A 22,175-nucleotide genomic window follows, 5' to 3' on the forward strand; every position below is an offset into this window, starting at 1 on the left:
CATGAATGCTCGTCTCAAGTTTGCCAAAAAGCACCTGGATGATCCTCGAGTTCTGGAACAATGTTCTATGGACAGATGAGTCAAAAGTGGAACTTGACATGTCATGTCTGTAGAAAAGCAAAACACTTTCGTTTTGTTCCACAGTAAGGTGTCATTCGAGGTGGAACCTTGGTTGTCAGGCAGTCAAGCGTGGAGTTGGTAGTGTCATGATTTGGAGATGCTTTGCTGCATCAGGACCTGGATGACTTGCTATCATTGAAGGAACCATGAATTCTGCTCTGTATCAGAGAATTCTACGGGAGAATGTCAGGCCATGCGTTCATGAGCTGAACCTAAAGCGCAGCTGGGTCATGCAGCAAGATAATGATCCAAAACACGCAAACAAGTCTACATCAGAATGGTTGAAGAACAAGAAATTTAAAGTTTTGGAATGGCCTAATCAAAGTCCAGAACTAAACCCCATTGAGATATTGTGGCAAGACCTGAAACGAGCAGTTTATGCTTGAAAACCCACAAATGTCACTGAGTAGAAGCAGTTCTGCATGAAGGAGTGTGCCAAAATTCCTCCACGGCGCTGTGAGAGACTGATCCATAACTACAGGAAGTGTTTGGTTGCAGTTATTGCTTCTAAAGGTGGTGATTACTTTTTCACACAGGGGCATTGGGTGTTGCATAACTTTCTTAAATAAATGAAATAAGTGTCAAAATTGTGTTACTTGTTCACTCAGGGTCCCTTGTATCTAATTTTAGATTTTGGTTGAAGATCTGATAACATTCAATGTCAGAAATATGAAAAAATGTAGAAAATCAGACGGGGCAAATACTTTTTCATGGCACTGTATTTATTTATGTATTTATTCATTCATTCATAGTTTGGTTCAGTAATACTCTTTGCATTTTTTTGTAAAAATGTAATTGGGATGTATTATAACAATGTACACATTATATTCTAATGCTGCAATTTTTAAACCTGAATTTTTCAAAACTTATTTCACTGTATTTTTCTTGTATCTAGTAATGTTATCTGTAAATCTCCTCAACTGGGTTTTTAGAGTTAAACACCAATAAGGTTTAAGTCCACCACTTTTAAGATTGGTAATTATTTCTCTGCTGTTTTATAGCATTCAGTGTATGCAGAAGGCTATTTGTTTTCAGAGGAGCAGCATGACCGGAGTGTATTACCAATCTGTGCACCTCTCCTAAGAATGTTTAATATATGGCCTATGTATGCAGTTTAACAAAGCAGTGCGCTGATGATTCAATGACATTTTCCTTGGCTATAGAATTGTGTGCTTATCAACCTGACCAGAGTGAATACATTTTTAAAATGAACGGATGTTGGATGTCTTAATATTTGTCTTTGATGCTTGTGCAGAAGGTCACTGCTATGAAAAATAAAATGTGTGTGTGTGTGTATGTATGTATGTATGTATGTATGTATGTGTGTGTGTATATATATATATATATATATATATATATATATATATATATATATATATATATATATATATATTTAATGTGTGTGTGTGTATATATATACACACACACACACACACACACACACACACATATATATATATAATGTGTGTGTGTGTGTGTGTGTACGCAAGGAAAAAACACTGATGTTTTGTCAACAGTATCTACTTTAAAAGAGCAGCTGGAGGACATGAGGAAAATCAGCCAAAACTCCCAGATTTCAAACGACAAGATAATACAGTTACAAAAGCAAGTAAGTTCCTTGCAGAATTCTTGTAAAGGAGACTGCTTTTTGTCAGTTATTGTGACATTTCAGATGCTTGTAATAGATTTACATTTAGATTATTTATTTGCTTTGCACTGGGAGTGTAATGATACACTAATGTCATGATACAATACATATCACAATATGCAGGTCAGGGAGAGTAAATGAGGCAGGGAGAGTATGTATGCTAACTAAAACACACTTATTCTTTATCCAAGAACCACTTGCTGAATTACAATGAGCTATGCTGTGCTTTTGGTCTTCTATCATGATACACACCACAGTATATCATATAAAGAAAGTATCATGATTCATCAGTACACAATGAGTCATTGCAACCCTACTTTGCACTACAATTAATAACCCGTACCAAGTAGCTCACTCAGACAACGTGATAATAGAGACTGTAAATAGCGGCCCATTAAAAGCATCATAAACAGTGCCATACGTGATCTGTGCAATGTCCACATTTTGTGAAATCAGAGGGCTAGAAAGAGGATGATTTTGAGTGCAGACACATAAAGAATGATATTGTTTGGTTTTATATTTGATATGCATTTTTTCTGCTTGTTCATGACCAATAATATGGTGCCACAGCATTGTAGAACCAGCTGTTTGAACTAATATTGCTGCTCTGGGTGAACCGCGGGGTTGCAGTGCTGCCTGTGGCAGAGTAGTAATGCTTTTGTCTGCTGACAGTTGGAGGAAGCCAATGATTTGCTGAGGGTAGAATCGGACACGGCTGTGAGGCTCCGAAAGAGCCAGACAGAGATGTCCAAGTCAATGAGCCAGTTGGAAACCGTCAACAGGGAACTGCAGGAAAGGAGCCGCACACTGGAGAACTCCAAACTCCAACTAGAGAAGGAACTGTTCCAGTTACAGGCAGCTCTGGAGTCGGAACAGAGGAATTGGAGCCACGGGTCCGAAGAGATCAGAGAACAGCAGGGTAATTGTAAATGAATTCCTTCGATCAGTGATGCAGCATTTGACTTTATTGAGATTCATTCAAGATTTCTAGGAGATTATTAACCCTTTTGAGTAGTATGAACGTGTCGGTACGTTCTGCAACTTGAATTACTGAGCCTACAAAATGCCTGATCACATGATATTGTAACACTAGGCTTCTGTAACACCTTTTATTGGTCCTTTGCAAGTATTAGTAGTAATACTGAATTCAGATTCCAATTTACACTGAACAAAAATATAAATGCAACATGTAAAGTATTGGTCCCATGTTTGATGAGCTGAAATAAAAGATCCCAGAAATTTTCCATATGCACAAAGAGCTAATTTCTCTCAAATTTTGTGGACAAATTTGTTTACATCCCTGTTAGTGAGCATTTCTCCTTAGCCAAGATAATCCATCCACCTGACAGTGTGGCATATCAAGAAGCTGATTAAACAGCATGATCATTACACAGGGCAGTTTCCAAACAATGGCTTTGGCCTATTGCCCTTTTATAAAAGTAAACTGTGAACTGAGATTTTACTTTTACTAACAGTCGAAATTCCTCTAAAACAGCCAACTAAAATCCTGGACTTCGATCCATAGCTGCATAAGCAGGATGCCAGTCAAAGCATGCCACATCTCATGCACATATTAACATAGTTATACTTTGTGTATCCAGCTATACACTACATAATTTTACAGTTAATACACATAACTGCATATATTACTGATAAATGGACCACACAGTAAAATCTATCTGCTCATTTTCAGATTGAGAGGTAAACCACAAGGTTCTCTTCAGGTTAAAGGTCTGCATACACCAGACGCGATGCGATTTGTCTGGTGATAAAATGGTCTTTTCACAGCAACACTACCTTTCACATCAGTGGCGATGTCATGGCAAACACCCATAACAATACATTAACAAACTTTAATTAATACGCGTCAAAACAACCTGCACTGTTGGTGTATCTGTATGAGACAAAATTAGTTAATGTACTCTATTTAGATTTGGGTTTTTCAATAGAATATTACAAATAAATGTTACATGTAAATTTTAGCCACATGCACATATATAATAATTAACCCATGCTTTATGTTCTGTTTGTTTTACTGTAAATGTTATGATAATCACATGCAAATCAATGTAATGTAAAGCATTCAGAGATGATAAATAACAAAAGCAAGAATAGTATCAACATTATTTATGACTACATACTAATAAAAAACACACATATATTTTAGTTTTTACTATTTAAAAACTACTTATTGCAGTAAAGGTAAACAAATCATACACATCAACTACATCTAGTTATCTGGAAATATACTGCCAGATGTTTTCCCTCATTGTCATGTCTTTATTGTACAGCTCCAGGTATTTTGATGCTGCAAGAATTCTCTTTTCTTCCACCATTGTTTATCGAAGGCATGCAAGGGAAGCTGTTCCTCATTGGTCAGTTCCCCAGCTGTTGCCTGACAAATTTAGCACTAATCCTCCTTTTTTCGTGTCGCTTCAGTGTAGCCCGTCGCATTGCTGGCAGTGTGAACGTCTCGTAACAAAAATACATGTTTTTTTGTCGTAGTGCGGTATGTCGTACGACATGTTCGCTTGTCGCATCGTATCCAGTGTGTGGAGACCTTTTTAGGCTGATTTAATGTAATGAGGCTCATAATTCAGGAATCTGTACATGCACAGAATTGAATATAGTCTCAATAATATAAATCCATTTTTTATAGGGAAGACTGAAGTAGTAACCTGTCCCTTTTTGATGTCCAGTTTTCATGTTGGTGGAGAAAGGCCAGATGGTGTAGAAAACTGTTGATAATAAGTGGGTTACTTTCATTTGATTTTCCAGCACGGATAAATGATTTACAAGAAGACATCAAGAACTTCAAGATCATCCTTTCAAAAGTGGAAATGGAGAAGAAACAGACACAAGAGAGAAGCAATCATTTGGAAAAGGTAGGGAAGATGCATGTATACTTCTTATATGAATTCTATATAATATTGCTTTTAAATATTAAACGTTGTCACTGTTTAGGACAGAATATTGAAAATTACAGCCTGACCAATTACCCTTTACAATGAATAAATGCATGACAGAAAAATAAGCTACAGTAGTTTTGTTTTTAATGTTAAATTCAATCTATTACAGGAAAAGAACAACCTTGAAATAGACCTGAACTACAAACTGACAACTTTGCAGCAGCAGCTAGAACAGGAGATGATGGAGCACAGGGTGACCAAGGCACAGCTAACGGACAAATCAATGGAAGAGGCAAAATCGGCTGCAATGCACGGTAGGTACTTGTGTTTGTGCAGCGTGTGACCCAGAGAGCCTTCATATTCTGTCTCTTTTAGTTGTGCAAGGTTTTATCCTTTGTTTAAAATGATGTGTCTTGGATATTTAGAAAATATTATATTATTTGGACTTCAGCCTTCTGTTTATACACAAAATAGAAAACGCAAGGGAGAGGCTAGCTTACGTTCACCCTTCACAATTGTCCCTGTGTAGCCCGAGACTACCTCAGAGCGTGAAGTGCATATACACAATACAGTACGCAAGCAGCAAGACATCACAGTAAAGTTATATGTAGAATCCTGTAGGTGATCAAAATGTATTGAAACTATTTAGTTTCCATTTAAATGCTTTTTTTTTTTTTGTGTGTCAACTTTTCTGCTTTTGGTGTTTGGTTTTTTGGGTTGTTTTCGAGCCCCTGTAGTCTTTAAAATCGAGTCTGTTTAAAAGCCCATAGTTCTCTGCTAAGATCACTTGCTGAAGATAACATTTGTCATGATTTATTGAATCATACTTGGACCCTGACCAGGTTAGCCTCTTAAGATGAAACATCTGTGAATAAGCACTATTATGACAATATAGTTTAACATATACCAGACCAGATCCCTTATAACAGACAGCACTGAGACATAATATGATTATATCCAGCCAACAGATTAAGTGCAGCTGCCGTTGGCAACTTCTTCAGGACTGCAGAAGAGCTTCTCTCTAGCGGCTGTGTCTTAATAACTAACTGTTTGAAAAGCCTGAAGCATTTTGGTGTTAAAAAGCCTAACCTGTGCAGACTATATATATATATATATATATATATATATATATATATATATATATATATATATATATATATATATATATATATATCTATATCTATATCTCTATCTCTCTCTCTCTTAATCTTGCACACACACACACACATACATACAGTAGTTTGCAGAAGTGTTCACCCCTACCAGTAATGTCACATTTTGTTGAATTACAAATAATGTGTGCACAGTTTTTCAAACAAACTTTTGCAGCAGTTAATGCTGTGAGTTTTGCATAGTTCTTTACTAGCTTTGCACAGTAGGATGGTGACATTTTTACCCATTCTTCACAGGAAAATTGCTCCAATTTTGATAAGTTTGTTGGGAATTGCTCCAATTTTGATAAGTTTGTTGGGAATCGTCGATGGACTGCAATCTTAAGTCTCGTAATAAATTTTCTATTGGATTCAAGTCAGGACTTTGACTGGGCCACTCAAGAACATTAATTCTCTTCTTGTTCAAACACTCCAGTGTGGCTTTGGCTTTGTGCTTTGGGTCATTGTCCTGCTGAAATGTTAATTTCCTCCCCAGTTTCAGAGTCTTGGCTGACTCAAACAGGTTTTCCTGAAGGGTTCACCTGTACTTTGCACCATTCATTCTCCCCTCTGTCCTGTAGAGCTTCCCAGTCCCTGCTGAATAGAAGCATCCCCATAACATGATGCTGCCACCACCATGCTAGACAGTTGGGATGGTGATTTGCAGTGTTGGGTTTGCGCCAGACGTAACACTTTGAATTTAGACCGAAAAGTTCATTTTTTGTCTCGTCTGACCACAAAACCTTTTTACACATGACTGTAGTATCATCTCCATGTCTTTTCGCAAATTCCATACATGCTTTAAGATACAACTTTTTGAGTAATGGCTTCTTTCTTTCCACCCGTCCATTCAGGCCAGTTTTGTGTAAAGACTGGCTTTTTGCTGATGTATGAACACTGACTCCCATTTCAGACAGAGAAATTTGCAGATCTCTCAAGCTTATTTTGAATTCAGAGTGACATCCCAAACTAGTTTCCTGCTTGCCTGGCTGCTCAGTTTGGTAGTGTCTGGGTGGTATGATGCATCATCTTCTACTTAATGATGGACTTCACTGTGCTGAGAAGGATAATCAGCGCGTTTGAAATTTTCTTATACCCTTTTCCTACTCTGTGCCTCTCTACCACTTTATCCCTGACTTGTTTCGAAAGCTCCTTGGTCTTCGTGGTTGCTTTGTTAGATCACTATGTGAGTTGCAGCTTGAAAATCTTTATATACCTGAGTAGAAATTATCTACAAGTTAAACCACTTGAGTACACACAGGCTGAAACCATTTCACTAATTTTGTGACCTTTAAACAAATCATTTGCACCTGAGCTGATTTAGTGCTGCAGTAGCAAAGGGGTTGAATACTTATGCAGCTGAGATTTAATCTGTTTTTCTCTGTAGATCTTTCTTATTTATATTGTATATGCATGTTTTAACTTTATCAATGTGGAGTAGTTTGTGTAGGTTCTACATGTAAAGTCTACTTTGAAAGCATTGTGGAATACGCTCAGGTGTCAATAAAATGGGAAAACCTTGCAGGGAGTGAATACTTTTGTAAACGTGTGTGTGTGTGATGTTATGCTCAGCAGAGTTTTTAGTAATTTGATCTAATAAAAAATATGAATGTTCTTGATTTTGAAAAAAAGAAAATGTTGATGGATCTATTATTGTTGATTTTTAAATGCATATGTGATAATCAATTTAAGAAATCGGTTGCCGATTGCACCATGATTAGTTGCTAAGTAACCCCTCTGTCTGTGCCGCTCAGCGATGGAGCAGAAAATGTCGGAGGAAAGTTCTGCGCGGCTGAAAGCTCAGAACCGGGTGGTGGAGGTGGAGAAGCAGTGCTCCATGCTGGAGTTTGACTTGAAGCAGTCAGTGCAGAAAATAGAGCAGCTCATGAAGCAGAAGGAAAGACTGGAAGATGAGGTAATGTTTTCTTTTTTTAAACTTGCTAAGACATGGTGCCATTTCACTATTTTTTTTTAAACAGGAAAATCATCTAATATGTTAACCCTTCGATGGCAGGTTAGGTGAAATGTTCAATTCCAAACCCAGATTGTAATGGTCCTTCAAGTAAGCCTAGGTAGTCCTAGGTCTAGTAGAGACCAGTGGCATGTCCTTCTGTTTAGTATTTTTTTTGGTTGGTAACTTATATCAAGTAAATGTCTGAGAATTATTCTAAAAAAGCAAATCCCATTTGTACACATGTGCTTGTTTAAACAACACAAGTGAACAAAACAAATCATAGTTTTAATATGAGAAAAATACTTTTTTGAAAATCAGAAGTGAAAACATTCAATGTACGATTTATTTTTTAATAGCAGACTATCCAAATACTGTATACCCTACCACAGCTCTGCAGTTTTCTGTAGTGGATTCTTCTAAATAGGAGGTATTCTCAATAACAGTGGAATATTAGGATACATAAACAGAGACAGCACTGGTGGCTCAGGTTTGTGTTGAATTGAATAACAGGTCCAGCACCTGAGCGCTCAGCTGGATCATGAGAAGAACAAGCGAGTGCAGACACAGAGCGAGCTGAAGTCAAGGGAGGTGGAAACGGACAAAGTCAAGGGTTCTGAGAAGCAGCTCAAACAGGAGATTAACACTCTGCTGGAGGCCAAGAGATCATTAGAATTCCAGTTGACACAGCTCACCAAGTAAGTGTGTTTGGAAGAGGCGCTCTAGCTGATACTTAACCAGTAGGAAACAAAATAATAGCCAACATTCTTATCAAGCAAAAAAGTATGTTCCACTGAATTGTGTAATGAAGTGAAATGTGTTTTTCTGATACTAAATAAGTGAAATTGAAAACTAAGACAATAGGTTTTCAGAAGTTTGAATTTTAGAAACAATATCAAAAGGCTTTGAATGCCAAGTGTACAATTATAGAATCTGTGAACTGGCATATTGTGGAAACATGCTTAAAACTCAATTGCAATAATACCCTGTATAAAGTAACTTGTACACACATCCTTAATTTAATTATGAACTTTGATGGATAACATCGCCATAACCAGAAGTTATACCTAGGGCAAGTGACTTTATAATTGCCTTACAAACATTGTGACATGAGATCTGAGGTGATCCATCTCTCTCTGTCTTGCATGTGTTAAACAAAGGCTCATACTTCATAAATTTAGCCTTTATGGAGTCCGTTCAACACAATGTTGCTGTGCTGGGGTTCAGTACAAGAGGCGATGTAGAGACCTGAATCTCATCTGTTGTGCTGCTAGCACTCTGCAGACTCAGCGGTAGTCTTGCATGGAAACAGCTTCAGACAGCTACAGAAGTAATTGCATTTATTTTTGTTTAATTATAGACAATATCGAGGAAATGAGGGGCAGATGCGTGAACTACAGGATCAGCTGGAAGCTGAACAATATTTTTCAGTAAGTGCAACAACCCCTTGTAGTAATAATTATGTGTCTGATTTATTTGTAAGCCCTTCCACACACCCAGGTTAATATACATAATATAGGTTAAGGAACAGATTAGCAGCGTCTTCAGGTACCTTTTATGTGATTTTAAAAACAAGAAAAAGCAATTGTTATATAGGACTAAATATATATTTGGTGCTTAATAACGTAAAAATATGTTCCCTGTAGTGCAGTCTGTATGTGACTCACACCAACGCTATGGCAATACTGGCAAATCTTATAGTGCTGGTGCTTATATGCAAATGTTACTTATAATTCAGGGCACAGTGCAGTAGATGTAGAAAGGGCATCAAGTTTCAGCACAATGTTGCTTTTTCTTGATTAAATGGATGGAGATTTTATATATATATATATATATATATATATATATATATATATATATATATATATATATATATATATATATATATATATATATAAACATAAAATGTGTGTGTGTGTGTGTGTATATGTGTATTATGCTTACTGGGACTAGTTTTGAGTTTTGTTTTTGCTTACATTTCAATTCGGTTTACTGCTGAAGTATATTTCCATTGTTTTGATTTGGACTTCGATTTCCTTGAACGAGTTTAGTCAAGAAATGCCTGTTACCGATCTTCCTGCATCTGACTTATCCACTCAGCTTGTAGCACCTTCGTCAGTTACTGATCTTCCTGCATCTGACTTATCCAATCAGCCTGTAGCACCTTCGTCAGTTACTGATCTTCCTGCATCTGACTTATCCAATCAGCCTGTAGCACCTTCGTCAGTTACTGATCTTCCTGCATCTGACTTATCCAATCAGCCTGTAGCACCTTCGTTAACACTGGTAACGGTGCACCATAAACAGGGTTTGAAATTAATCTGCGTCGAAGCATAGTCTGTTGAAATTTAAAGTCTCCAAGGTAAAAATCCCTGAAATTAATTGATTTCATATAAAAAAAGAAAAAACAACATACAGTACCAGTCAAAAGTTTGCATACACTTGCTGGAAACTAGTTTTTTTTCATAATTTACAATGTTTTACGTTGTATACGTTTCTGTAAATACTTGAAAATGAAAACACATTTTACAATAGAAATAGCCACCCTTTCCCTTAATAACAGCCTCACAAACACGAGTCATTCCGACATGTCTTCCCAGCTCTTCTGCAGCAATTCCCAGAGATGTAGGGCACTTGTGGGTAATTTTGCTTTGACTCTTTTGTTCAGTTCGTCCCATACAAGTTCTATGGGATTGAGGTCTGGAGACTGGGCAGGCCAGGTCATTGGATTGAGTTGTCCTTCACTTTCCTTCTTTGCCAGATAGTTCTTGCACAACTTTGAGGTGTGTTTCGGGTCATTATCTTGCTGAAGAATGAAGTACTGCCCAACTAGCCATAATCCTGATGGAATGGAAGTATGCTATGATAGACATGCTTGTTGAGCTTGCCATGGACTTGGTAAAGATCACCAACTGTGTCACCAACAAAGCAACCCCAGACTATGACACTGCCTCCTCCATGCTTGACAGTGGGAACCACACATGCAGAACTCATGTGTTCACTCTCTCTGTGTCTTACAAATACTTGGTTGGACCCAAATATTTCAAATTTTGACTCATCGGTCCATAAGACCGACTTCCACTCCTCAAACATCCAGGCAAGTCTCTTCCTCTTATTCTGCACTCTTAACAATGGTTTCTTTGCAGCAATTCTTCCAGTTAGGCCAGCTTCACTCAATCTCCTCTGAACAGTTGATGTTGAAACATCTGTACTTCTAGTAGCATTTAGCTCAGCTTGTATTTCAGGGGCAGTTAATCGCCGGTTTCGCAGACTTGTGACTCGAATGAACTTACTGTCTGATTCTGAGGTCACACTTGGCCTGCCTGACCTTGTTCGGTCCTCATGAGTGCCAGTTTCTTCAAATCATTTGATGGTCTTGGCCACAACATTTACAGACACTTGCAAAGTTCTTGCGATTCGTCTTAAAGATTGACCTTCATTTTTTAAAGTAATTAGACTTTTTTTACATTCTTTTTTCTTTGCTTAACTGAGCGTATTTTGCAATTTTCTGCTCCCTTACATTCAGGAATGACAAACTTGTGCCTATGCTACCTATATTTATAGTGTATCATGGACCCTCATCTGTTAACAATAATTGGTGACAAAAGGTTAGTTAGGTTAACTCGGAGAACATCTAACAAAGACACTTTTATACTTAGGCCAGTGTTCTAACACCGTGTTGTACACATTTCAGACTTTTAACTGACTTGGGCTTCAGACTGAAATCCCCTTGCTTTGGGTGACCATTTCATTGAAATTGACAAGATTTACATTTTCATTTAAAAATTAAATTTTTGAATGCAATTCACTTATGATTATCAGCTTATATAAGTACATGTAATATAAGAACAGGTAATCATATAATGAAATACTAAGTGTTTATAGACAAGTTTATACAGTTAAAAATATAGGTAATCATGAAAAACCTGGTTTCAAGCAGGTGTACTCAGACTTTTGACTGGTAGTGTGTGTGTGTGTGTGTGTGTGTGTGTGTATACTTGAAAAAGTATTCAGACCCCTGACCAATTCTCTCATATTACCGAATTTCGTTCTGTTTGATATTTTATTTTTAAACACTGAAACTCAGAATCAATTATTGTAAGGTGACATTGGTTTTATGTTGAGAAATATTTTAAGAACAATAAAAAACTGAAATATCTTGCTTGCATAAGTATTCAATCCCTGTGCTGTGGAAGCTCCCAGTTTGCACCGATGAAAGAAATTGCCCAAACGAGGACACAATTACCTTACCATTGGCCTCCACCTGTGAACCATTAAAGTTGCTGTCACATTTTCTGGATAAAAACCCCACTGTTGAAGGATCATTGGTAAGGCTGTGAATCTGAAGGAGAATGAAGACCAAAGAGCATTCTACAGAAGTTAGAGATAAAGTAATACAAATGCATAGATTAGCGAAAGGGTACAAAATAATATCCAAGTGTTTGGATATCCCAGTGAGCATAGTTGGATCAATAATCAGGAAGTGGAAGCTGCATCAAAAGGCCGTCCCTCAAAACTCAGCGCTCAAACAAGGAACTTGTGAGAGAAGCTACAGAGAGGCAAACAATCACTTTGAAGGAGCTACCGAGTTCAGTGGCTGGGAGTGGAGTAATGGTGCACCAGTCAACCATATCAAGAGCTCTGCATAACACTGGCCTGTATGGGAGGGTGGCAAGAAAGAAGCCGTTACTCAAAAAGTACCATCTGAAAGCATGTCTGGAGTTTGCCAGAAAGCATGAGAGTGACCCAGCTGCGATGTGGGAAAAGGTTTTGTGGTCAGATGAGACCAAGATAGCGCTTTCTAGCCAAAACTCAAAGCGCTAGTGCTTGTGCATCGTCCAACCAACCTGAACAACCTGGAGCAAATCTGCCAAGAATGGGCCAAAATCACTCCGACACTGTGTGCAAAGCTGGTACATACTTACCCCAAAAGACTTAAAGCTGTTATTGCAGCGAAAGGTGGCTCTACCAAATATTAATGTGTGGGGGTTGAATACTTATGCAAGCAAGATATTTCAGTTTTTTATTTATCTTAAAATTATTTCCCAACATAAAACCAATGTCACCACACTATAATTGATTTTGAATTTGTGTTTTAAAATAAAATATCGAACAGAACGAAATTTCAATGTACCATTTGTAATTCAGTAATATGAGAGAATATATAGCTAAAGTTGCAAGCTTGAAAATGGGGTGTGACTTACACAGGTGTGGATTGAATTATTTGACCTTTTGATTTTGTACTTTATCTGTTATCTTCAACCCAACAGACATTTATTGTACAGATTTCCTACATGCCTTTTCATGAGTTAATAAACAAGTCTGAGAATCATTTGCTTTGATTTCTTTGCAGACACTATACAAGACTCAGGTCAAAGAGCTGAAGGAGGAAATTGAAGAGAAGAATAGGAAAAACCAAGAGATCCAGAAGAAGTTGAACGAGCTAAATAGTGAAAGGTAAGCTCAGAATATTAAATTATAGCTTGCGGGGAATCGGGCAATTCTGTTACTTTCCAAAGTCGTCAGTGGTTCTGCAGATTGTCTTTGACAAGGAATAATCTAAGATTCTCAATGCACAGCAGTTTAAAATGACTTGTACAGGAGGCCTGTGGTGTGTCTGGATTAGCTGAAAAGCTGGAGTGGCTCAGCTATACCCAGTGTTAAGCAGCTTTGATCTGTTGTGACGGCGGTGCTGTTTTGCAGAGACTCCCTCTCCACTCAGCTGGATCTGACCATTACGAAGGTAGAATCAGAGCAGCTGGCCCGGGCGCTGCAGGAGGAGCAGTACTTCGAGCTCAGCCAGGAGAGCAAGAAGGCAGCAGCTCGGCAGAAGCACGAGATCACCGAGATGAACACCACCATTGCCCTGGTCAGTTTACCTATAAATACATGCTCCTGAACGACATGCTTCCATTAGGATGGCACAGTGCAGTTGCAAATGGTTGAGGAGGGATTAAAACCCCAATGCCAGCACTACCCCAAGTTGAGCATTCTCTAGTTAGCTTTGAAGGGTAGATGGGCCGTAGGATAGTGCTTTTAATATCCAAACCCACAATTTTGATTCTGACAAAGTAGCACCTATTTCATTTGTAGAAAGAACTATTTTCAGCTTGCTGTTGACTTTATCATGCCACCTCTGTTTGTTTGCCGTATGCCACACTATTTTACAACAAACTTAAAAGACATATTTAAGCTGTGTTTTAGACTCACTTTGTATCCTTTTCTGTTTGTCACCCCAACCTGGTAACTTTTTCAAATTTAAGGTGGAAGCACCCCTGTGGCCTAACGGAGCTCTCGAAAATCAACTCAGAAGTAGATCTAGTACACCAGATTGTAACCATTAACCTGTCCGTCTTGCATGCTCTGGCCCTAGTGGATTTAATCTAAGTGAACATAAATGTTATTTTTTCAGGTTCATAGTTACCAAGGGCGCTGGAACTAGGGGTGCTGGGGTGTGGTAGCACCCCCGGCTTTGCATGGCTTCCATCATATACAGGGGTTACAGTTTTGTTCAATGGCTTTCAGCATCCCCACTATAAAAACTTTTTCAGCGCCACAGCTAGTTACTTTGGTGTAAATTGTCCACATGATTCTGAAAGCTCACCAGTGCTTTTTATAAAGTTTTATAAAGTCATTAAGATGTGATCACTGAAAAAAAAGTTAATTAATCAAGAAGAATAGTACAAGTCTAATAACATATAACTAAATGATATTTCTAAGCTGTGCTGCACTGATGAAATAAAACGGGGAAAGACAAGCACTCTAATTAATACACTTCTACAAATTGGATTGCTTGATGCATTAGAAATCCTGAATTGTGTTGGAAGTGTTTTCAATGCCATCAACAGTGTTAAAGTACACTCTTGGATCTAACAGCGCTGAAGATGTGATTTATTCCAACAGAGATGTATTTGCCTTAAGGTCAGTATACACAGACCTATGTTATTGTGTTTACCATCAGCTTGAAGAGTCAAATAAAACTTTGACGAAAGACGTTGAGAACCTCTCAAAGGAAAAAGCAGAGCTTGTTGAGAAGCTGAGGGAACAACAGGAAGGTAAGCTAAGATCATTAATTTTTCTGCAATGGGATCCTGATAAGCAATGCTTATTGTTTTAAAAAAAATAATAATAATAATTTTGATTTTTTAACACAACTTCGATCTAACAAATCGTGGTCTATTCATTTGATGTCAACCGTGGTTGATCGAAACACCTTTGGACCATAGAATTGCCCTCTATGTCATGAGAGAACCACTTTAAACAGTTTTTGTTGTTTGTTTGTAGGTTTCGCAGCCCGGAGTGAAGAGGAAATAAATGCCGTTAAATCCCATTACGAGAAGACCCTGAACACAGAGCGTACCCTCAAAACACAGGTATGTAGTTCCAGAGTTCACTCATTAAGTAGTAACTGATTACAAATATAATATTATCACCCTTCTATTGTTTGTTCAATACTATTTTTATGATATTTTATTTTACTTTATAATAATATATAATTGTTTAAGTTTAGATTGCAGTCTAAGTCATCACTGGCGTATGTATGCAAGTGCATAAATATTAAGGTACACATTTATGAACTGAACTATGCTTTAAATTAGTTGTCCATGTACAAAAAAATAAGATCAATGTGTTATACCCAGAAACAGTGATGTATTACGCGAATGAGTGTAAGTGTGTTTCTGCATATTGGTTTTATTGTCCCAGTGAGCAAACATTTTAATAACCCCTTGCGCTGTGTAGGCGGTGAACAAACTGGCTGAGATCTTGAATCGCAAGGACATGAAGCTGGACAGAAAGAAGGCCAGCACAGCGGACCTGCGGAAGAAGGAGAAGGAGAACAGGAAGTTGCAGTTGGACCTCAACCAGGAGAAGGAGAAGTTCAACCAAATGGCTGTCAAATACCAGAAAGAGCTGAACGAGATGCAAGCGGTAAGGACAGCTCCAAACCTGAAAACGTTTATACTGGGGGGGCCATGCCTGAGGGTCTTATTCCTAAAACAGAAACCACTAAAAAAAAAAAAAAAAAAAATTAAGTGAAGCACAAGCTCATCATAGGCCATTTTCCACTGTAAATATAAGGTGTGAGATGTAATTTAGTGTTGTCAAATATATGCTATAATCCCACTTTCTGTAAAAACACTGGTTTAATATTTTCGTTTTACTATTAATTGTTTTCGCATGCCTCTTAAACTAGGATTATATAAGTTAAATGAAGGGCCATTTTTAACACCACTTAATAAAAATGGTTCTACCTGTCAAAAGTGAGATTCAAAGCTGCTGTGTTCAGTTGTTCACATTCTTCCATTGTAGTGCTTGACCTATCAGAGTCCTGTATACTCTTTGTAGCTCTACATGTCTCTTTCTTTTGAAACTGTCTTTCTACCGTGCACTTATGGGATTACACATACTTTGCCACTACTTGCAAAAACAGACTTTATTTAATAGTAAACTAAAGATACATTATTCTAGATATGACTTGATATTTTAAACACGGTCTTATAATTGACAAACTTGTTAAACGTGTAAAAATTATTGGTCTCAACACAGTTATGAAATAAACCACTATTTCTGAGAAATATTCATCTGAAATAGTCCAGGGGTTGGGAGGCTCCCAAAGGACTGAAGCCTGTCAAAAAGGCATAAACTGTAACATGTTTGTTTTCGAGTCAGTGGACTGTGACGCTATTTCGGTTATCTAAAATGCATTAGCACACATTCTCTTGGAAAAGTTATTTTCCAGCAATTAGAGTTGATACAACAGGAAGATGCGCCCTCTCGTCTAATCTGGCTATCTTGCCAAAGACTGACTCTGTTTATTTTTTGATTATTTTATTTTCCTTCCTATATCAATTTGTCTGATTCAACAGCAACTGGCAGAGGAAAGCACCTACCGCACAGAGCTTCAAATGCAGTTAGACAGTAAAGAAAGTGACATTGAACAGCTGCAGGAGAAACTGAATGACCTACAGCTGAGAATGGACACGTCCAGCGTAGCCAGTCTCCAACCGGACGAGATTGATGGGAACTTAGCAGGTAGTAGAATAACCCAAGAGCTTCTTCATGATCTGATATGAATCCATCATTTGTCAGAGTTAAGTCGGTCTGGTTATTTTTGTCCAGGCCTGCTCAAATATAAAATCTTTTCTCTTCACAGTTTTTTAGATACCAGTTATTAACCAGACTTTATTAACCAAATAAAAAGAATAAGCTACTAGCTCGTTCTTCCAAAAAAAATACATTTTTAATGAATAAATAGTGCAGATTTGCAGTGCAGCAGAAACTTAGTAAATGTGGTCCATTCACTTCACTGTTACGTACTGTCAGTTTGTGAAGAACAATCTTAGTAGTAACGCCGCTGTCTGTGTCAGCAGCTGTGTCATGTAAACAACAGGTAGGTTTATCTCATGCCTCTTTTCCACTGTACAAGCAATCCGCGCCGGGGCCGTACCAAGCCCTCACGGAGCGGTTAAGAGGAGCCTGAGTGGTTTTTCCACTGCAGAGCCGAGCCGTGCTGCTGATGTCACACGCAAGGAAAGACAGTTGTTATTAGTTATTGTTATTAATTAGCTCAGTTTGACAAAAGATGTGCAAACAAATGATGTTCAAAAATTATGCAAAAGCTCACCAAAACACCATTCTGAACAACATTACATATTTGTAATTTACCACAAAACACATTTCTTTGCTTAATATTTCTTTTAACTTTTAGTGTTTTTTAGTTCTATAGCATAGAGGACAGTTCAGTTAAATCCTGGTTCCAGTTGCCATGGCTCATCAGACATTAGCACAAAGGCGGTTTTTACACTTGCACCTTTTTCATTTAATTTTGTTTGATCTTGCTGTTAAACATGGAATCTGAAAGTCTTAAGCTGCGATAGAGTAAAATGCATAACTCTTTCATGATCAATTGCAGTTTTTTTGTTGTTTATTTTTCATTGATAGACCCTAACTGTTAAGTTTGTCCTATCAATCTGTTAAATATTTTTCTTGTCTCTTATTCCTCATGTGTAGTTGGTTCTCCTTGCTCTACCTATCTTTGTATCTTCTATTGTTTTCCTCTGTGAGTAACGAAGACTCTCCCTATGTACCTTTGCCTGTGTATGTATAGCTGTGTCAGTTGTATGTGGCTCCTTTTTCCAGTTGTTGAGAATGCATCCTACTGTTTTGTGGTCTGTTCTGAATGACAGAAACATTTTCTAAATCCTTTTTTTATTTCTTATATACTTTCTGGCATGTTAATGTTAATATATGGTTTAGGAACAAATAACCTAAATATATTTACTAAAATAACAACAAAGGATGCAAAAATAGTGTAATAAAAAGCATGTTTTAGAATCTTCCACAAGAAATATTTGTGAATAATACAGAACATCTATTTATTAATCTTGGTAAACATGTGTTGAAAGCTTCCATATTCTTACTGGCATGGTTCTTCCAGCTTTACCAAGCCTCAAAAGTATGTTACTGGCTCTTCAAAAAAAAAAAAAAAAAAAAAAAAGGTTAATAAATAATTGGCAAGCATAAGAGGGAGAACTGTCCATCTGCCCTGAAAATATCTTGTGCTATTGCAATTGTCAGTGAAGTGAACTCTTAACTGAAACACCACAAGGGGAAATATTGCTAATTTTGAAATACTTCCAATATTTTGCATGCATTGTTGAATTTAAATATAAATGTTTCTCCAACATGCATTCTTAAAATGTAATGTGATGCAGTTACATCATTTTGACCTTTTTAAAAGGTTTGTTTTCCACTTGCTTGTAAACACAGCATGCTTTTAGCGAAGGCTTGTTCAAGCTGTTGTATAATTAATTTGATCTTTGTACCAACTACGTGTTTTTGTACTTTCCGTCAGAATCGAGGCTGGAAGGATGGCTGTCAATACCTAACAGAACCAATATAAAAAGATACGGTTGGAAGAAACAGGTATTTATTTTAAACAGAACTGTGAATTCACTTTTTGTGTACACTACATCTGCATATGAAATGCAATTTAAAATAATTTGTTTTTACATGTGTGCTAATTTGAAATGCAAGTACAGGTTAGATAAAGCAATTGTATGTTCTTACACAGCTGAGAATTGGGGAAAAATAATAGAGAAAGATAATCCCAAACTGTATAGTTTTGCAAGATCCTTTAAAAACTACAAAGCCTCAATTTTAAAGATAAACACTGATTGGAGACAAGAGAGCGCATCTTTTAACCAGATCAGACAAAGTGTATTTATAATAGTAAGTGGTAGCACCCTCAGCTGGCGGTGTATTGCCTGAAAAAATGGAAACATTTATTCAAATGAGCTGTTCACTAGATGGTATTGTATCTATCTTCTGTGAATTTAGCCTGTGCAATATGCCAGACTATGGCAAGCAACTGGAACTGAAGAGCGGCCCCAGAATTTAGGTGAAAGCATACTAACAGATTTATCACAACAACAAAAAAGCAATATTTGAGCAATTGCAGTAATAACCAGTCAGAATGATTGCAGAAATCATCACTGAAAAGTGAAATTACTAAACGTCATTTGAAGCTCCTGGCTCTTTAAAATGTTACTTTTAATGCTTAATGAAGCACTCCATTTTACTGTTCAAATTTTAAGAAACATTTTTTTAGAGAATATAAGATTGTAACGGTGTCTGTCTTTTCCCCCTCAGTACGTAGTGGTGAGCAGTAAAAAGATTCTGTTTTACAATGATGAACAGAATAAAGAACAATCAAACCCATCTATGGTACTTGACATAGAGTAAGTACACTAGATATCATGTGATACTTTCCTTTTTGTGTGTTTTGTTTATCCGTGCTTCTTAATAAATTAGTTGTACCAGCAAATGTGTTTCCGCTGTGCTTTGATATCCTAAGGACAGAGCATCCGTGAAAACTTCCTGACTTTGACGTTCCCAGTACTTACTGCGCATCTCCCCTGTGTTTAAAACAGTAGTTTCTGTGAAGTCTTTGTTTCTATTTCCTGTGCTCCACTTAGGTTTGCCTTCAGATAAATACAAATACGCAAGAAGGGGCGGGTTTAACCAGAGAGAAACTTCTGTAGTATGTTTCTCAGTTATCTATATGCTATATGCAGTACTTGATTGGGCAGTTACTAAGGCTTTACATTTGCCTCCGTAAATAATTTGGCATACTAGGAGGTAGCTCTGTTAAATATATTCTAAAATGCAGGGTGTGCAAAAATACCATGTTTTGATAATATAATGTTTTATCTCTAAACTTGTTTCTTCATGCAGCAAATTGTTCCACGTGCGGCCAGTCACACAAGGAGATGTATACAGGGCAGAAACTGATGAAATTCCCAGGATATTTCAGGTGTGTATGCATGTGAATTATTATCAAAACCGTTCATACTGCTGGTTTCACTGAACCACTAATCGTGGACTGCCTTATTGTGATTTGGGGCTGTGTCAACAGCCATAGAAGAATTAAACAACATTCAATAAGATTATTGTTTTTTTGTACTTGGATTTTAGGTCTTAGATTTTTTTATTTTTTTATTTTTTTATTTATTTTAGAAAAAAGTTGGTATAATTGTTTCATGTAGAGGTACAAAGTTTTGAGTTTTACTTATCTCTGCTCTGGTATTACTTGAAACGTGTTTTTCCAGATCCTGTACGCCAACGAAGGGGAATGTAGGAAAGAAGCCGATTTCGAATCAGTACCTCCAGGTGATAAAAACTGCTTGGCTCACAAGGGCCATGAGTTTATTCCCACGCTCTACCACTTCCCTTCAAACTGTGAGGCATGTGCTAAGCCTCTGTGGCATGTCTTCAAACCTCCTCCGGCACTGGAGTGCAGGCGCTGCCATGTAAAGTGCCACAAAGATCACTTGGACAAGAATGAAGAATTGATTGCTCCTTGTAAAGGTACAGCAGGATTGTTACACTGCTTGTGATTTCAGCCAGTAACATTCTGAGTTAAGCCATCTGTCCCACTGGGAGGCTTATTTTTAAGCACCCTAATTCAGTCTGGACAAAAACACAAGAGGGAAAACAAAGTGTTTTTAGAAATAATATAGTAGGCTTTAGCTCTCTTTCAGATCTACTGTCTGTGTCTTTACTAATATTGTAAAAGTATTTGTAATTCTTACAGACTTGTAAATACTGGGGTATGGGTTTGTTAATGTAACGGTACAGATCTTTACTGATCTTTGTGCTTTGGAATTTGAGAGTTCCATTTAGCCCACTGATTCGCTAGAACTTATGCGTGCATCTGTTCACAGTACAAGGATCATCCACGTTAGGCAACATCTGGCAGGTGATTTGATAAGCTGAATTGTCAGCAGTCTTAGCTCTTTAGACCCTTTAGTACTCGTGCTTGTACTGATCCACACCATATTGAAATCACTTCTTTATTTTGATCAATTTTCCATGTTCCTTCCTTACAGTGAACTACGATGTTACCTCAGCAAGGGATATGTTACTGCTGGCATTGTCCCAGGATGAGCAGAAGAAATGGATTGGTCACCTAGGGAAGAAGATCCCCAAGACCCCACCATCAACGTTTCTGCGGGCCTCCCCTCGGACCCTGTCCACTAGATCTGTTGTAGCAAACAAGTCCTTCCGCCAGTCTGGTAAACCAAGGTAACAGAGCAGTGTCTTACTTACTTTAGAGAACTAAACAGCAGAAGATCTTGATACTGTCACTCATAATCCTATAAACCTACTCTACGATACACCACTGTGTTGATCATTAAAATAAACCTGTTATCTTCACGAACGTAAGTAAATGGGACCAAAAGCCATTTGAATGTATTTTGTTATTTATTATTGCCCTATTTTATTATGTCTACAGTCCTACTAATTGGTTCCTGTTCTTTGTGTACTTCAGGACTGGCTGTTAAGTTCTTAATGCCAGGCTCTGTGTTAATTAGCTTTTATTATGTTTCTGTGGTGACGAAGGAAATCAAACAGGTCATAGAGCGCCATCTAGAGCAGGCTAAATGAAAAATATTCTGCTAAGAAGTACAGAGTGTTTTGTTTGTTTTGTTTTTTAATTTGTATTTTAAGCTGTACATTATTTTGTTTTCTCTTCCAGCTAACTGTGTGCACCATTGGACTTTTTTTAAAAATTAGTTGTCACAAGAAACTGAGCTTCTCTTTCTGCAAAACAGCAGGATAATGGACTCCTTCAATGACACAGAATATCACGGGGTACAGTGTTTGGAAGCCCTGCCTCCTCCACCAGCACCACTTCCTCTTACTTTTCCTTCACAGCTCTGCCCGGAGAGCTGCCAGCTTTCACCTTAGGTTTGCCTTATCAAGCAAACACATATTAAAGCACTTCTCTTTCATAGGATTTTAATTGTGTTTTGTTTTTTGGAAGGGAAGTTCTTGTCAGTGGTTGGTGCAATTTGACTTTATTCATATAAGCAATTTTATTGGATAGGCTT

General features: G+C 37.5%; 1 protein-coding gene across 1 annotated transcript in view; it reads left to right on the forward strand.

The window, feature by feature from the left end:
• Positions 1–21,849, forward strand: part of LOC121313516 (rho-associated protein kinase 1-like) — a 58,455-nt gene extending 36,606 nt beyond the window's left edge. Inside the window, exons 15-33 of the mRNA XM_041246165.1 lie at positions 1,638–1,729; positions 2,441–2,687; positions 4,547–4,653; positions 4,847–4,991; positions 7,583–7,743; positions 8,293–8,477; positions 9,140–9,209; positions 13,133–13,236; positions 13,483–13,648; positions 14,741–14,834; positions 15,064–15,152; positions 15,520–15,708; positions 16,647–16,812; positions 18,635–18,705; positions 19,432–19,520; positions 20,017–20,095; positions 20,391–20,649; positions 21,171–21,366; positions 21,821–21,849. Coding sequence (XP_041102099.1) covers positions 1,638–1,729; positions 2,441–2,687; positions 4,547–4,653; positions 4,847–4,991; positions 7,583–7,743; positions 8,293–8,477; positions 9,140–9,209; positions 13,133–13,236; positions 13,483–13,648; positions 14,741–14,834; positions 15,064–15,152; positions 15,520–15,708; positions 16,647–16,812; positions 18,635–18,705; positions 19,432–19,520; positions 20,017–20,095; positions 20,391–20,649; positions 21,171–21,366; positions 21,821–21,824 — 2,513 coding nt within the window. The 3' untranslated portion in view covers positions 21,825–21,849. The remainder of the gene's footprint in view (positions 1–1,637; positions 1,730–2,440; positions 2,688–4,546; positions 4,654–4,846; positions 4,992–7,582; positions 7,744–8,292; positions 8,478–9,139; positions 9,210–13,132; positions 13,237–13,482; positions 13,649–14,740; positions 14,835–15,063; positions 15,153–15,519; positions 15,709–16,646; positions 16,813–18,634; positions 18,706–19,431; positions 19,521–20,016; positions 20,096–20,390; positions 20,650–21,170; positions 21,367–21,820) is intronic.
• Positions 21,850–22,175: the final 326 nt, after the last annotated feature.

Source organism: Polyodon spathula, chromosome 3, assembly GCF_017654505.1.
Source record: "Polyodon spathula isolate WHYD16114869_AA chromosome 3, ASM1765450v1, whole genome shotgun sequence".
NCBI lineage: Eukaryota > Metazoa > Chordata > Actinopteri > Acipenseriformes > Polyodontidae > Polyodon > Polyodon spathula.